The sequence below is a fragment of the Elgaria multicarinata genome, chromosome 9 (assembly GCF_023053635.1).
Source record: "Elgaria multicarinata webbii isolate HBS135686 ecotype San Diego chromosome 9, rElgMul1.1.pri, whole genome shotgun sequence".
In the NCBI taxonomy this organism is placed as follows: domain Eukaryota; kingdom Metazoa; phylum Chordata; class Lepidosauria; order Squamata; family Anguidae; genus Elgaria; species Elgaria multicarinata.
Genome location: NC_086179.1, coordinates 78,789,781 through 78,808,115, shown reverse-complemented (window position 1 = coordinate 78,808,115; position 18,335 = coordinate 78,789,781). Strand labels below are relative to the sequence as shown.

The 18,335-nt window shown below is 41.9% G+C and overlaps 1 protein-coding gene across 1 annotated transcript in view; it reads right to left on the bottom strand.

Moving 5' to 3' along the window:
- The window catches only part of LRRK2 (leucine rich repeat kinase 2), a 98,827-nt gene extending 85,280 nt beyond the window's left edge, over positions 1–13,547 (bottom strand). Inside the window, exons 1-5 of the mRNA XM_063134126.1 lie at positions 13,376–13,547; positions 12,993–13,078; positions 10,155–10,264; positions 5,443–5,531; positions 3,874–4,008 (exon numbers count right to left, since the gene is read on the bottom strand). Coding sequence (XP_062990196.1) covers positions 3,874–4,008; positions 5,443–5,531; positions 10,155–10,264; positions 12,993–13,078; positions 13,376–13,547 — 592 coding nt within the window. The remainder of the gene's footprint in view (positions 1–3,873; positions 4,009–5,442; positions 5,532–10,154; positions 10,265–12,992; positions 13,079–13,375) is intronic.
- Between the last annotated feature and the right edge of the window lie 4,788 nt (positions 13,548–18,335).

The window sequence follows — 18,335 nt, the reverse complement described above, 5'->3', positions numbered from 1 at the left end:
ATATATAAACTCTCAAGGTGATGAGAGCTTGCACATCCTTCCAGACACTGGAAGATGCACTTTTTGTTCTTCTTCTTTTGGATAGGAAAGAAACTGTATCTTCCCCTAGCCTATATGTGTGCCTGTTGTCGTTTCAGTGGGAATATCCACATTTCTTGTAAAGGGAAAACATTCAATTCTGTAGACAACAAAGATGTGGAAGAAAAGGAAGTGTGAAGTGTTTGCATTTCCTGCCTCATCCACCCCCCTTTTGGGGGGTGAGGCAAATGTCTGGTTCTTCCTGTACAAACTGTATCATTGTCAATCCTACATCTATGCAGACATCACAGCAAAACATTTTTCCAAATATAGTTATGCCTCTTTATTCTGCACCCGCCGCCTAAAAATTGTCCCTTGTGCCTTCTGGCAAAGTTAAAGCAATAACACTCCATGTTAGAAATGTAACGCAACTTTCCCATAAATGCCGGCATGATAAAGTAAAGATTTGCTGCACAATACTGCAAAGTGCTTAATTAGCTTTTCCCAGCCTGGTGCCCTCCAGACATTTTGGATTTCAACTCCGAACAGCCCCAGCCAGCATGGCCAACTGTCAGAAATCCTGGGAGTTGTAGCTCAAAACATCTGGAGAGAAGGTTTGCTTACACCATTGTCAGAGTAGACTTTACCTTTTCTTCCTTCTGTATCCCATGATTAAGTGAAGTGCAACTGAGTTCTCTTCACAGGAATAAAGCACACTGAACACTCCTGATCCCTTAAATCAGGGAAAGGGTGCACAGTCCTATGGCCTGTCCTAATTCCTTAAACACGGTTACATGTGCACTTGCCTGCTGTTGAGCCACTCACCCATAACCCTTGATTTTATCATCCTTAATTCCCATCTAAGTAGAGAGCAAGGGCAAAGCTAATGAAAATAGTTAGAGAGCTACTTGTTCTTTTTCAAAACTAAAGGAACTACATGTTTTTTGCTCAACACACGAAGCTTTCCACTTTCCCTGTTATCCACAAAAAATGCCCCCCTACTACTAACAGATTTTTCCTGGGTCTCTGGGCTCCTTAGCAGGCCAATTTGACTTAGCGCCAGGTATGCTCATGATATTAACTGTTTACCCAACTCTGAACTAATTTCCAATTGGGGAAGGAATATTGTCAAGAACCTGAACTATGCATACTGGGATTGCAACACCATGTAAAATGGTGACTGGGCTGTTAGCTTTCAATCAATGGCTTTACATAATCATGTGAAAAACAGATGGTTAAGTCAATAGTTATTAAAAGCAAACTGCATGTTTGCTTTTGTGGGTCTTACTTTACAGAACAAGATCAGGGTGGGGACTAGGAATAATGCAATGAATGAGGCAGAATAAAGAGACTGGCGTCCTCAAAACTCAAAGAATTTACCCTTGAGCAACGCTTTCAAACCTGCAAAGCAGTGACACCTCTCAAACATACAACTGCCATGTCCTACTCTTATTTGCAGACTATATTTGCTTAAGTACTGTAAGAAAGGGTTATTTAGGAGCATTACAGCAGAGCAGGACGAAGTTTAGAACAGGAAACTGCCTTCATTAAGGCATGCTGTATTTCTACCGCAGAGGGCTAAATAAAACCTAGAAATTACAGTGCAGATTACTTGGAACAGCTTTGTAAATAAGCTCAAAAAGTTATAGGCTGCTTTTTTAAAACTTGCCTCCTAAGAGGCAAGTAGCTTGTGCTTCCATGCTGGTCAGAGGATGGAAAGCACAGGGATGCACATAGCCACTGGCTCCTTAGCAGGCTAGTAGTACTGCTGCAATATGTTCTATGTCAGGCTACCCTTGAAGAGTGTCTGGAAGCTACAACTGGTGCAAAATGCAGCAGCTAAGCTTCAGCGCACCAAGAGTTTGTTGCTTCCTGGGCTCAATTCAAGGTGCCGGTTTTAACTTTTAAAGCCCTAAATCAGCCTTCCCCAATCTGGCGCCCTCCAGATGTTTTAGTCTCCCATCAGCTACAGTCAACATGGCCAATGGTAAGGGATCCTTGGAATTGTACTCCAAAACATGAGAGCCAGTGAGGTGTAGAGGCTAAAGTGTGGGACTGGGAGTTGGGAGATCTGGGTTCTAGCCCTCACCCAGCCATGGAAACCCACTGGGTGACTTTGGGCCAGTCACAAACTCTCAGCCCAACCTACCACACAGGGTTGTTGTTGTGAGGATAAAATGGAGAGGAGGAGGAGGAGGATTATGTACGCCGCCTTGGGTTCCTTAGAGGGGGAAAAGGCGGAATATAAATGCAATAATAAATAAAAATAAAAACATCTGGAGGGCACCAGGTTGGGGAAGGCTTCCCTAAACAGTTTAGGACTTGGCTAACTAAGGGACTGCACCTATCTTGTTATAAACCTGTCGAGGTATTAAAATCTGCAGGACAGGACCTTTGGAGGATGCCATTACCCACGGAGGCCTGTTTTCAGGCACACTGGGAAGGACTTTCTTCTCTGTTGCTCCAAATTGTGGAATGCAGAAAGGATGTTAAGAAACACCTCTTTAATCCAGCATTTTAAACTATCTTTAATATGTTTTAATTGTTTTAATGATTTTCTGGCTGGGTGTTTTTTTTTAATGATTTCAGCATTTAAATTTGTTTTGCTTCACCCTGGTGGCCTTTGGCAAAGAACGAAGTAGAAATACTACTACTACTAATTGCCTTCTACTGAGTGGACTGCCGGAGAAGGGACAGACTGATCTGCTCCCCTTCTGCCAACCTGCTGCGTTTCTGAGCAGGGTGGAGGAAGCGACTTTCCTTCCTCTGCAGCTAGCACAGAAACAAGTAGGCTAGCCAGGGAGGAATGCATTGATCCATCCCTCATCAGCCAGCTCTCTCACTTGCCTGCATGGAATTCCTAGTCGTAGTGGCAACCGGGCAAGTTGTTAAATGCAAAGCTGACTTAAAGATGGTGTCCCAGAGCCAATCAGTTTCTAAAGAGAAGGGTTTCAAGCCTCAAGCCTGCCTTTAAGGTGCACACTTTCCATTAGAAACACAGCTCTAAATGTTTGAACTCAAGTAGTGCTTACTCATTAGTGAGGGAAAGACACTCTGTAAAAGGCACTATTACTACACTTTAAGACTCAACTCTGATACTGAGGGCAGTTGTTGGGGATTTGGCACAAATTAGGCACTGCTAGAAACCGTTAAAATAAGCACATCACTATAAAAATGACTTTTCATTTAGCAACAGTCAGGGCCATAATCCAAATTCAAACTATCTAATTTCAAACCATAGATCATTGGACTGCTGCATAATTATTAGAGATTACCAGACTGCTCCCCGACAAAGGAATTCCAAAGAAAACCACACAGTACCCAGCTCCCTCATATGCCTTTAGCTTGTCAGTGCTTGGCAGCACCAGGAATGTATTAGAAAGGGAAAGAGGGGAATCTATAGTTAAAGGTTGTCGTGGAACCTAATCAACATTAAGTGATCTTGAATATGTATCCCTAGTTAATGGACAGTCCATAGCTCTCTGCTTTAGTGATGGTGGATTGTGCTGAAATCTGCACACCCATAAAGCTCTCAACCTAAGACAGATGTCAAAGATATTTGGATTCCATGCTGTCAGACTATTTAAAAGTTATTTCTTTAATTAACATCGGCTTGACTATTAATCTCCCCTTCCCTGAAACGTGTTGTTTAGCATTGCTACCTTCCAAAAAATAATTTTGCTGCTTTACTGGTTGACAAGGCAAAACAGTGCTTTGGAAATGAAAGAATGAAAATGAAAATCTAGCTTCAGAACTGTTTTCTCTGCTGGACGCCTTATTTTATAAACCCCTTTCCTGCTTCTCCACGCAACACCACAAACGTGAAGAGCAAAAGTATATAATCACATTATTTACCTTTTTCTAAAAGCATGTGCAAAGCTTTACATCCGTATTGCTGGATCTTTTCATTGTAAGAATAGGTGTCCATGGCATCAAATACCAATAAAAATACATCCGTCCCTTCTTCCAAGAGAAGAAGTGTTATTGCATCTACAAACATAGGAGAAAATTTGCAGGTCACTAGCTTTTTGGAATCATAATCCATTTAAAAGTGCAACATTATCTCATAATATAATTTCCTCGCTTTGCCTTTAGGAGCACAACCCTATGCATGTCTACTCAGAAGTAAACCTCAATAATTAAATGGGGTTTATTCCCAGCTAAGTATGCATAAGAGTGCAGTCTAGGTTACACTACCATCCTGTTTAATCAGAAGGCAGAGTGAAATCAACGTACTAGAAATATTCTCAACAGTAAAACTGTTAGTAGCATTTTGCACACATTTCGCAGACCAACATAATCTGACAATCTGCAATACAGGATTTAAGCACTAACGAAGGCACACAAACAGTTCCAGTTGTACAGAAAGCAAAAGTCAAGCCTGTGCCCCCTAGCAGATTAACACTGTTTACATTGTAGTGTGTACAACCTAATGTGAGACAACCCTCCCTGAAGAAATATGAACCATTTAGTAGGGGAGATGAAAGCTCCACCCCACATCTCATGTGTCTTTTTATTATGCCAAGAGGCACTGTAAGGGACCCACCCCTTCCTCTCTCTTAAGAGCATGAAGTGAGTTGCTGTTTACTCCCCTCCTTCTAGTTAGGGATGCTTGAGGAAGTCAATCTGTGCGAATTTCGATGCAAACTGACCTGATCTGTAACTCCAGGACTAATGTGTGGTTCAGAATGTAACTACCCTTTGGATTTCACACTTCTCCAAATTTATAGTGCAGTTCTTGGCTCAAAAATGTACCAAAATGCATTTTAAAATGTGTATTTTAGGATAAAATGGAAAACATACTTTGATAAAGAACATTTAAGCTGCAATCCTATACCCATTTACCTAGGAGTAAGCCTCACTGAGCTCAATGGGACTTACTTTTGAGTAAGTAAGGCGCTGTAAGAATATATAGGATTGCAGTAAAAGATGTATTTTGTAGGAAACTATGATCAAAAATAATCTTTAATTGTAGATTTTCATGCATATTTTAATTTTTTTAAACTGCAGATCGTGAAAAGAGGATGGAATTGACACACAAATGGACACAGGCAAAACTGGTACTGACCAGAAATAAACTGATCCGCCCAAGCTACTAGAGCAACTGCTAAACTCAGGAATAGGATACAGTCTGGGCACTCGTGCACACACACACACTTTTCTCACTCCTATTTATGCCTTGGGCTGCAATAGACCAGAATAAAAGGGAATGGATTATGATACAGAATACGTACTAACCCCCCCCCTACACACACACACACACACACACACACACACACACACACATATATGTACACACACAAATACTAGATATCTATCTATCTATCTATCTATCTAGAGAGAGACATTAAAACTAAAACAAAGTCAGGTGTTTTACTCGTAACACTGAAAATAAAATTTATACACTTTAGGAAAAAATGGTACCTGAAGAGAGAAGCAGGTTCAGTGTTTTGAGGCCAATTATTGATAGGTGTATGTTCGTATTGTGGATTCTAAGCATCTTAAGAATGTGCCTAAATTAGAAAGAGGGGGGAAATGATACTAGGTGAACTACTGCAATAGGCAAATATTTTTTCTCCATATTATGAGCCCCAGATGGAGATGCACATATGCTACAAAAGACAGAACCAGCCACTTGAATTTGAGTGAGCATCACAAACAAGATGGATATCCTGATGTGCATCTACATCCTTCTGCACACAAATCTCACTAGCTAGATCAGGCAATCGTCATCAAATCTGGACCTATACACTGAACTTTGGACCGCTAGAGAGACACCTTTTGTTTTGGCTCTCCATTCCAAATTCTGTTTTGCAACCAGCCAAAGTCTCCAAATATCCATGACCAACCAAGACATGAGGTCCTTTGTGCTCCCCCTACTCTGAAGGAAGGTAAATAGAACCACTTCAATGCCATTTCCTTCTATTTTTCCTGCTGTGCCTCTATCTATTCTTTCTGCCCCACATGTGTACAACCCCAGCCAAGCTCCCCATCGTACAGCCTTCCAAATTCTGCGTTGCCACTTCAATAGCATTCTCCTCACGCCTCATTTGGCAAAAGCTAATCCCCCTGCCTCTGCCTTTCTGTCTCTATGCTACCACTATTAGAAATAGTATATTGGCCCATGTGCTAGGGGGTTGCTACACTTACAGGACACTTCAGCAAAAGATCCCTTCTCACTTTCAGCATGACATGTGAGTTCACGTACCCATGTGAACAAAAGATGTGGCCTAACCAAGGAAACCTGAGTTCAAATCCTTACTCAGCCATGCAGCTCAAAAACCTTGAAGCCAATCTATCACTATATCTCAGCCTAACCTACCTCACAGGGTTGTTGTGAGTATTTAAAAGAAGGGCATACTATGTACTCCACCTGACTTCTTTGGATAATTGGTGTGCTATGAACGTAATAAGTGCTTGCAGAACTCAGGCTACAGGTCATTGAACCTGGAGCTAAAGAGTTAAGATGTACCTGAACAAGGTGGGAGGGAATTGCTGGGATGTTTGTTTTTCCCTTTCCTGTCTCCTCCCTCTACTTCCTTCTTCTTGTTGTTCCCTGCCTGATGGGTTGTTGACCACATGGCTGAACTGAACCATCCTACCCTAGGATGGAAAGTTATGTATTCCTAAAGTAAAGTTTCTTTCAAACCACCACTGGAGTTTTTCTTTTGTCGACACATGTGGCTACTCACAGGGAGCTGATTCAGATGACAATAATAAGGTAAGTAATAAAGAGCTGCTGGATAATCAGAGGTAGATGTTGTACAAACTATTACCACTTCCCCCACTGTGCCACAACATACGGACACCCTTGAAGCAAAATATGTTCTGGCGGAATAAATTGGTATTGCCACTGGGGAGGTGGAGAAGCTCACAGTCAAATCACCCGGCCCAGATTTAACCACAGTCCACCAGACGAATTGCTACATAGCAGCGTATTCATAAAATGATGGTTCTCAATTACCTGTGTACACTGATGAAATACAATGTATTTGAAAGCACCTACATGACACGTACGTACATACTGTCTTGCAATGAAGTTATTCATGTTTAAAATCACTGTGAGGTTTCAGTAAGAGCATCCGTAGGCTTTTAGCTGCTCTTTGCATTAACTAGTGAAGGAGCAATTTAGTCATTGTTAAAGAGGTTTGTGACATTTAGAAAGAAAAATTCAGCTCACGCACTAATTAAGCGCGATACTTGTTAAGTTGCCATAGTGTCTTGTCAATATTTATTACGCTGCACAGCATATTCCAAGGGCAAAATTGTCACCTGGGCAGCTGCCTTGTATCATTACCCTGCACTGTACTGCCACACTCCAAACAGAGAGTCAATGCCGCAGAAAAACATGTCACATACCAGGGTGAAATTTCCCCAAAGGGTCCAATTATTAGCTTAGCTTCAATAAACTACAAAGGGATGAGAGGACAGAAGAAAGGGAAAAGGACAAGTTTCCTCCCAAATCTGTGGAGTCAATCTGGGCAGGCTATGGATCCCCGTGCCTGGGATAACGTAAGTAGTGCACCCCTTAAACTCACCCTTCTGACAGATCATGTGCAGTAACTGTGAAGCACCAGCAGACAGTGTCAGAAATTGAGTATTTGTATAAGGTTAAGCAGCAGTGAAGACAGCAGCATTATAAGCCACATCAGGGGTATGTAAGAACGTAAAAAGAGTGATGCTGGATCAAACCATCTAGTCCAGCATTCCTTTCATCCGATGGCCAACCAGCTGTCAAGAGGAAACCCACAAGCAGGATATGAGTTTTAATTGTGAGCTGCCCAGGGGGCCTTGGCTATTGGGCAGTATAAAAACATAATAAATAAATAAATAAAATGAGTGCAACCACACCCTCCCTCCCATGTTCCACAGCAACTGGTATGCATAGAGTAGGGAACTTCTTTCAGTCCGAAGGATGACTTCAATTTTGGAGAAGCTTCTGGGGGGGGGGGGGCACATTCTAGTGCTGGGCACGTCCAGAGGCAAAAGGCATGGGGCCAAAAATACAACAACAACATCCAGCATATTATCACTTAAAGCTCTTACTACCAGTAACTGAGTTTTAAGAAAAAGGTTTTCAACCTTTTTGAATGGGGAAAATGCTGCACAAACACTGGCAAACCACCAAATTATTGGTGGTTGTGGGGAAGGGGATGCGGCCATCTGGAGAAGCCTCGAGGGCCAGAATGGGGCCCCAGCAGGGCCAGGTTTGGTCTCCGGGCCTGAAGTTGCCTACCCCTGGACTACATACAAAGGATTTCTTTTCAAATACAATCTAGGAAGGAGAGGCAGTGTTTAATTTCTAAAAAGATGGGTGCCAAGGCTCAGACATATGTTAGAGCTCTTCTAATCCCTTCAGAGAATGTATTCTAAGTTCATGACAATTGCAGCCTATTCCCAATTATGAACAGTACACTGTACTTTTTCTGTTTTTTTTAAATTATTATTAGGGTTAATACAGACATAATGTTTTAACAGTGGCCACATCCCACAGTGGAGCCTTCTCCTGCAGTGTGATCTTGGATTCACTATTTGCCTCACACATATACCAATTTGTTCAACTACTAGCCTTACCCTTCTCTTAACGCTTTAGGCGGGCTGCCTTCTTTATTTAAAATGACACAAACACAGAGACATCTATAGTAAGTATTGCAATTTCTCAAGACCAATGGACATCCAGAAAATTGTGTAAGTGCAGCAATTTAACTTCAAATTTTAATGCCACATATACAAAACATGGAAGTTGAATTCCTAGTCAAACTTGACATTATTTATCTTGGTATGAATACAGAGTGGGTAATTAAGATAGTATAAACAGCAATTTTCTCTCTTGAATTACACAGCTAAAGCATCAACCTGCTAGTGCTTATTGGATCGATCTTTCTATTGGTGAATTTCCTTATGTTCATTTGATTGATTCACGTATGGTCTCCCTGATTTCCAGGAAGTGGACTTTTATTTTACTTCGTAAAACATTCTGGACTGGATCCAAACATACACTTCTGACAACAGAAAAGGCTTGGGTCAAGTGAAAGCTTCTGCAAGCAGAAATAGGGGAGGTGATATTCACTGATTCCCCCATACTGTCTCCAGTGCTGCTCCAGAGTAGAATAGGAGTGTGAAACATGAGGCTCTCCAGATGTTTTGGCCTCCAAATCCCATCATCCCTCACCAATAGCTGGAGTGTTACAAGTTGCCCATCACTGCAATAGAATATAATGAGGAAGCTGCCACTGACTTTTACTAGACTTTCTCAAAAGCAGTTTAAAGAGAGAAGTGAAACACTGAGACCTCTCCTACTTCCTGAAAGCTATGTGACAAATAGGTGTTGAAATTTTTATCAGCATTCAGTAAGAACTAGGAAATGCTAGGATAATTTCCTATTTCCCCCTTCCCAGAAATGATTATTATTTACCACAAATCTTCAGCCTTGGGAAGTAACAACATTGCTGTTCATTTTGGTAAACTTTTTTTTCAATCAGTTAAGCCTAATGCCACAAGAGATGAAAGGGATAGATGCCTTCTGTGAGATTTATCATCAGACAGCAGTACAGCACTGTAGTGTTGCTTTAAAAAAACGTCTTACAGTTGTCTAGCTCACGTCACCGTTTGATATTGACATACTAAGATATAGTTCTGCTGCCAGCAGTTTATGACAATGCATTTTCCTCTTCTTTTTAGTATGGAAAAGGACATTTATACAGAAGACATTTTCCAAAGCTTGAAGAACGAAACATAACTTAGAACCATTTGCTCATGGTAAGTGATATGCTATACTAGGGATTTCTTAATATACTGCATTCCTTTCCAAACCCAGAAAACAAGCCCAAAACGCTCAAATGGAAGGGGGAATCATATATAATGTACCAGTTCAAAAGTCAACAAATCTGATTATTGTTGTATAATTGTTAATGAGGTTTTTGCATATTGCATCCTGTTCTAAACACTACTTGGCCCAAATACAATGTCAGAAACAAGCTTCACTAGGTTTTGCTAAGCAACTGAAATGGTATTACAAAGGTTTAGAGGAGAGAATCTTACAATTCCTCTAGTAATGAGTTGGGGCCTTTCTACTTCAATGTTGTAGAAACAATGACTTCCATACCTTACAGTTTTTCAAACATGAATATACTTACTGGTGAACACCAAGCACTTCCCAGTCCTTTCCAACACCTTGAGGAGCTGTTAAGTTATGAAGAGTGTCTGGACAAACTTCAATAAGTTTGCAAAGAAGTGACCAGCCCATCTTAAAAAACAAAAACAGAACATCTAGTCTTTAAAGAACTCATCAGAACCATGCGCTAGTCTACATACTTTGAACTAGGGTACCAGTTCGAGTTTTCTTGATTTTTGTCTCCGTTCATATACATTATAACTGACATAGATATTTATTCTCACAAACACATGTTTCAAGACTTTTTCCTGTAGCACAATCTATATGTTTTTATTCTGCCTTTGCATATTCATTTAGATAAATAGCCAAAGCATCAACTGTGTTATTCATGGCCACTTCTATTCAGTCATATGATGTCTAGGAGAACGAATTCATTCAAATGTATTGGGTTTCCCCAACATTACACAATATTTTGTAACAGGGGCTTCAGCATGATAGTTTACTGATGATATAGGTCACAGATAGCAGGGGAAAACTGAGGGCGTGACGGTTTGGGTTTTTTAAAACTACACTCCAATAAACATAAGCTAACTGGTCACACAATATTGTGACATTGGCCCACGGGTTGTTGTTTTTCTGTATTGGTATGTTGATTCTATGTTGTGCAGTGGTGGCAGCATCAGGAGCTTTGCTGCTAGCTCTGGCTTCAAAGGAACAGGCTGGGCGTTGGAAGATTGAACTACAAGCACTGTGGCATTAGAGCCCTGGTGCCTCTCAAGAGAGCTACTCCAAAGGCTTTTAGTGCATGGCGAGGGTGTAAAGTGACTGTGAGGGCTGCCAGAAATGCCTTGTATAAAACTGAAGGAGCCTCTAGGCAGCCCTGTTCCCTTAGTGACAACACACCTTAGGGGCAGTTCATACAGTCAGCAGAATCAATGGGTAAAATGTCTCCTGGAATCTATCACTTCAGGCTGCAGGTGGGTTGTTTGCATGTATGTATGCTACAAAAAGTAAATTCCTGCACATAAAGAAAAACTAGGTTGGAGAAATGATTCAGTCTAGCCTTCTCCCTGACATACTATGTTTATGCATGTTATTTTCATCAGTGTAAAGGTTAAACATGTCTTGGCCCATCTTCCTTCAGACTCCTCCCTTCACATTCTGAAAGGAAAACTTTACCACTTGATTTCCCAACAAAGGGCTTGAATGGGAGTTTAAAATCACAAATGACAGGACTGCCTTATGCAGGATGCTCCTTTGACTTTACGACACAACCTATTACTGTGTCACAGGGCTGTCTATACGGGTTAAAAACTCCATGGTGGCTGCGCAGCGGTATGATGTCGGTTATATGACGCAGCAGTCACCTCGCAGCTACCACAGGGCCTTCCCATGAAGCTGCACAATGGAAAAGTTGGGGACTCACCCCGAGTTTTCCTGCCAGTGCGACTTGACTATGGCTCTTCCGCCATCTATCCTCACTCCAGTGTCACACTGGGGATGTTCCTGGGTAGAAGGCAACCTGGGATTGGTCTCCGGAAGCCGGGTAAGAGGGAGGGGGCGGGCCCAGAGAGCTGAATGCTTCCCCTCCCGCAGCAGCAAAAGCGTGGTTTTTTTCTAAAAGTGGGGGCAAGGCAGCCTCTAGTTTGAAATCCTCTTCTGTTTTTAACTTTTGTAAACCGCCCAGAGAGCTTCAGCTCTGGGGCGGTATATAAATGCAATAAATAAAATAAATAAATAATAAATAAAATTTTGTTATGCTAACAACATACCCACACCACTTTCATTTTAAAATGCATGGTTTGCATTTCAGCTGTTTCCTGTATTTCAAATCACTGTTCGAGATGTAATATTCTTTGCTCATTAAACAGTATGTCATACAAATACATTCTTAAAGTAGAAACCATTTGATTCAGTTCATTGAGAGGCACACTGGATGAAACATGAGTTAATTTCATAACATTCAGTCTCAGATAATTTCACATGCATGTTTTCCAGCAATTTTGTTTGAAAAGACTTGTTTCATATTTCAATGACAAATTATACTTGTAAATCAAGCAAAGTCAAGTAACTTTCTTTTAAATAACACTTATTTAAAAGAAAGTGAACCGCCCAGAGAGCTTCGGCTATTGGGCGGTATAAAAATGTAATAAATAAATAAATAAATGAATACTTCATGCATTTTTTTAACAAAGTGGGCTAATCTGTTAGAATAGCAAATGCCATTAATAAGACATAAAATTGAAAAGTTCACACCCCCTTCCCAATCTTACATGTTTTTTAAACTTAATCAAAATTGGAGAGTAGCTGCCTAAGTATGAGATCATTTCCTTCTGGCGTTCCACCATGCCTAAGTATACTATGGTATTACTTATTTAAGAGTTAAACCTTTTTCTGACATGGAAATAAATTGAAGGCAAAACCTTCATTGTCGAATTTCTGCCTGTTATGTAACTGCTAAAGGGCTCAGGAGCCTTGACCAGTAACAAGGAGACAATCTTACTCTGGTGGTAAGGTCAACTCCATGTACTATATAATTGTAGATAGTTAGCCTACAATGCTCAAGTCCCTTATTTTGGAAGCATACCCATTTTCGAATCACTTGCATTTACTCTGATAGGAACTATTTCAGAGGAGTAAGCTTCCAGAGCTGAAGTTTAATTCCTTTTAGCAATCCAGACTTGAGATGAATTCAGTTCACCTCCACCACCACCACCACACACACACACACGTTTATTAGGGGCTCCTTTATTAATTTGTATCCTTTATTAAGCTTGGCAGTGGGTATTACCCCACAGTAAGTCAGGATTAGAGAAATTAAATTTGTGGGGGGGGGGAGAGAAAACTTATAGTTAATTACCTGTTGCACACTTGCCACTCTCATGTAAGAAACCAAAACCAGCAACAAAGGCATGTGGATATTTTTGCCACTGAATAACTTGGGACCTGAGTGGGACGAAGAAAAAGATCATGAAGGGAGAGGGAAAAAAGTGAATCTGCCACGTTACTCACAGCTCACGCATGGGACTTTAAGGAGCTGGAAAACACCGCTTATTTCAGGGGCGGAGAAGCCGCGGCCCTTCAGATGCCGACGGACTACAGTTCCCCATCCGCCCCAGCTCTGGTGGCCCGTGGTCACGGATAATGAGATTGGTAGTCCTGCAACATCTGGAGGGCTGTGGCTTCCCCACGGCTTCGCGTCAGCGTACGTGCAAACTTGAAACGGACACGCCGAACTTTTACCGCTTTGCAGCGAGGCGAAGGAGAGGAGGTCTTGCAGGGTTTGCACCAAGGTCTCGATCTGTTTGCCCTCCTGGACGTTCTTCAGCCGCACGATCAGCTTCTTGAGAGCGGCTTCGTGCCTTTCCTCGTCGTCCCCGTCCTCGCAGCAGCTCTTGCTCCTGTGGCTGGCCATGGCTCTCGGGCCACCCGCTCTTCCTCGCCACGCGCCCGCGGCTAAGGACGAGCTGGGCAGCTCATGTCCTCCCTTGGCCGGCGCTGAGGCTTTGCCTCGCCTTCCGCCCCATCAGCCCAACTCGAACCCTGGTAAACACAGGCAGCTCACTCACACCAGAGGAGGCGGCTTCAAACTATTTTGAAGCCTCTCTCGCTCTGCCTTTGCCTTCCCCTCCCTCCTTCCTTCCCCTCACGGTGCCAGGATTTGGGTGGGAAAAGGAGGGGGGTGCAATGCGCGCCAAAGGCCCATAGATGGCGCTGACACTGTCGCTACAGGACGGCCGGGAAAGGGAGGGAGGGGGGGAGGAGGAGGAGAAGCGGCCGCAGAAAGGGGCGGGAAATCAGTCCAACGGCTTTGACAGCTGCGCTCCCCGGAGCCTCTGGGTCGCAGATGGGGGAGCAGAGGCCGCCGCTGGCAGCCTCCTCCGTGCCTCCCATGAGGCGAAACCGCCGAAGGAGGAGAAGCAGAAGAGAGCCTCAGCTCGAACCAGTTAGCAATTAAGGAGAGCGGGAAAGTTGAGGGGAACTGAGGCGTGTGTGTGTCACAAGAAGGGTGGCCTCCTCGCTGAGGCGGGCAGGCCGTGACCATGTCCGGCCATTCCTGGAAGGGGGGGGCAGCCCAGGCTTTCTGTTTCGTGGTCATGAGTGTCGAGGCTGAAGGGAAAGGGCGTCAGGTCGGATGGCTCTCGCCTCCGATGAATCATTGCTGCTGCTGCTGCTGCCCGTGAGGAAAGGCGACGTAATCCACCAGAATAGGCCACAGGGTGCCCTCCAGATAATTTGGACTGCAATTCTCATCAGCTCCAATCAGCGGGCAGGGATTATGGGGGTTGTAGTCGAAAACACCCAGAGAGCACCGCCAGGTATTCCTGATCATAAAGGACATCTCTGAGATCAGATATAGCAATATTCAGACACGACTAGTAGGAAAACAATTCAACCCACCAGACCACTCTGTTACTGATCTTAAATTCAAAGGGAAACTCCAGTGTGAAACAGCTGGATTACAATTTATCAAGGAATTAAAATCTGTTCATTTGGGTTTGAAAAGTGGCAATGGTTTTCTGTCTCATTACTGATGCTAATTTAGTCAGCAGCAATGATAAATTAAAGTGTCACAACATGGCTCTTTATTGGCTATAAAGGACACCCCTGCCTTCTTTGACCCGGTATCTTTTTTTAAAAAGGGGTCCTATCCTTGCCTCTGTAATATGTCAAATGTCCTTCTCTGCTAAAAACCACTGGGGCATCCATCAAATGAACAGTGAATATGGTTGCCAGCTGGCCACATTTTCATCCTCTTGACTGGTTGCCAGAATTGCGAATGAAACAGCTGAGCCTCTGTTTTCTTGCTATTAGCATGAAGGGGGGGAAATGGCAATTCCTACACAGATAAACCCTTCCCAAGTGATGAATATGTATTTTAGACTTTGATATCTGTATCAGAGGACAAATTGTTATGTGAAGAATAATTCATTAGTCAATAAGCATTTGCATCTAAAGCGAGATGCTTGTGTAAGCCCTTTTCATTTTTGATGTGCACATTGTATAAGAAGTTTTCTGCCAGGAGCTGGGAAAGGGAGTAGATTTGGAGCATCATCAGATGAGCGTTTTATCACACGCTCGCTACTGCCCACTTACAGATGTTCGCATGTCCTTTAGATGACGTCCACCTCCCTCTCCTTCTGCTCATTTTTACGTATTTATTATTTATTTATTTCATTTCATTTCTATACTGCCCAATAGCCGAAGCTCTCTGGGCGGTTTACAAATTTAAGGCAATTCAAAACAATAATAAACCATATTGTAAAATACAATATAAAAGCACAACTAAGATAAAAAAACAGCAATGCAAAAATACAAATTTAAAATACAAATTTAAAACAGCAAAGTTAAAATTAATTTATAGACTGTTAAAATATTGGGAGATATTTTATAACAAAATAGACCCTTTTTAATCTGTCTTTTTCTTTTTAAAATTGAATGTGCTGCTATTTCCTGCTGTGTGCTAGAAAAGCAGCACAATATAAACGACACTCCTGAATGGGCCAACTGGTCGTTGCTGCTTCCTTTTTCTCCCTGTGGAAAGAGCCTGTCACTATCGTGGGACAGCAGCAGGGGGCCATAGCGAGGGTAGGGAAATATGAAAATTCACCCATCTGATGACACTCTTAGATGGGCAATGTGTATCTGTCCCATGATTTATTTTCTCTACTTACTGTAAGACTGACATGAATAAGAACAAACAGTTCACAATGAACATCCAACAATAGCAGGGGTTCTCTGCTATCAGGCCAGAGTATCATTAGTTGTTACTCCATGCTTTTCTGTCCACTCCCCTCCTATCTACTCCCCCCACCACACACACACCTACTTCTAAAATATTAGCAAAATAACTGTCAAGGAGTGTCATGAGTAAATGGCTATGTTGTCTTTTTTGGCATAGGAAACTTGGCCCTCCCATGATCCCTCGCAATTGGCCATGCTGGCTAGAGTTGATGGGAGTTATAGCCAAATTATCTGGAGGGCCACAACCTGCCCGCCACTGCCATAACAAATTCAAGTTGGCTTAGGCTGCACTCCTATACTTACTTTCCTGGGAGTAAGCCCCATTGAACTCATTGGGACTTACTTCTGAGTAGACACATACAGGATTGTATGTGTAATTACATTCATAATTATCAGTGGCTGCACAGTCACCGTGGAACACCTTTCCCTGTGAAGTATGGGGTGACCTTATTGCAGGTTATCGTTTACCAGTTGGTGAAGATATTTTTATTTCAGCAGATTTTTCCTTGTTACGTAACTGACATTTTATTTAAAGGTTATGCTTTATCTTGGTCCCTGCCTCTGTTGTATTTTATTCTATTTTGTTGAATATATTGTTTTATATATTATGATTTTACATTGTTTTAAAGAGCCTTGTGGCACTTTAAGGACTAACAAATTTATTATGGCAAAAGCCTTCCACTTCATCAGATGCTATAGTCCATTAAAACTTAATAAGTGTGTTAGTTTTTAAGGTGCCACAAGACATTTTGCTATTCGCGGCATTAGACCAATACAGCTACTCCTCTAGAAATTGTTGTAAGCTGCCCCGAGTTGTGCATAGGGGCTAGAAGGTATAATAAAGAAATCTATATAAAAATAAATATCTACATACATTAAACAACCATAAAAAAAGACCAGACATGATAAAAAAGGCATGCCATTACATATTAATAATACAAAGAAAATGCATTTGTTAAATACTGCCAGCAGCCAATAAGCAGGAGCAAACAGTGAAATATAAAAAACAAGCAATAAAATAAATTACACACATACCCAAAGGCCAAATAAAAAGGATAAACTGCTTGGCACCTAAATGATAGCAGAGAAGGTGCCAGATGAATCTCCTTTGGGAGAGATTTCCATAGAGCCCAATCACAGAAAATGCCATCCCTCTGGTAGCAACCTGCTTAACCTCTGTAGTTGAAGGCACCCTGAAAATGGAGAGGAGGAGGATTATGTACAGCTCCTTGGAGTAAAAAAGGCAGGATTTAAATGTAATAAATAAATAAATAATAAGATTGCAGCTTAAAGGTCACAACAAGCCCTTTGAATTGTAGCATGCTGACACCAGTCAAACCCATCCGCAGTCTGATTGCTGTGTTCTCAACCAAACAAACCTTTTAAAGGCAATCCCATTTTACTAACTCCTTTAGCCAGGAAACTAGGATTATGTACAAAAATACTTTTTAACCGTTAAAAAACCCAGAAAGGTATACAGAAAGGTATACAGCATTTAAATAAGCTATAGTTCCAGATAAGTATAAGTTCAGTAATATTGGTAGATCAGCTGCATAATGTTTTTGTTGTCCCCTTTACTGAACCCACTCATTGTCTAGCAAAACGGAATTCTAAACATTTTACTTTACTTAATTATATGCAATTAAGTTGACTGGCAAAACAGAAGACTGAGATAGTAGTGTGTTTGGACTGGGGGGAGGGAATACATGGTCACTTCAGAATCCAAGGCATTAGCTTTCTTAGAGAGCAGTTTAACTCATATACTTAAAATGAGTTGCCATGAGGCAAGCTGGGGGAGCACAATTCCAAAGAACAGCCTGCTCAATTCTTAAATGGACAAGCAGCCTACAGGAGACTTTCTGTCAGGGTGGGAGAAGCACGTCAGAGTGATCTGAAGCCTGTTCAACAAGCTCCACATGGTGCTGTTTCAGATAGGAAGAGAACTTTGGTTAAAGGATGCCCTAGTCCAATTCAATCACCAAATGAAGTGTGAAAAAATAGTATTAGCACTTAAATGTAGTATGTGTCTCAAGAGTTCTAAGGAGCTGGGCCCAGTTATGATATCTACGAGAGACAACTATGTTGTGATCCATGTAAAGGATATAATCATTTTGTGCATGTGTTTTAAGTCCACCTGAAAGGAACTGAAAATAGTAGCCAGAGAGGAGAGACTTCTCCTTTGAGAGAAGCAATCTCAGGACTGTTCAATAAGCCCCATGTCTTGTTCCAGAAAAAAAGGGGAGAGAGCAGTGCAAACCAGTGATCCAGAACTGCCATCTTGGACTCTCATACAACAGAACAGTAAATCATTATTATCCTAGGAAAATACCTTAAGGCCATTAACTTGTTCACAGACACACACACACACACACACACACAAATAGCTATGTTCAGGCATTCCAACTTGCTCAGAGGGCCCTCAGCTTCCCAACCTATACCAGCCCTACCATCTCTGTAA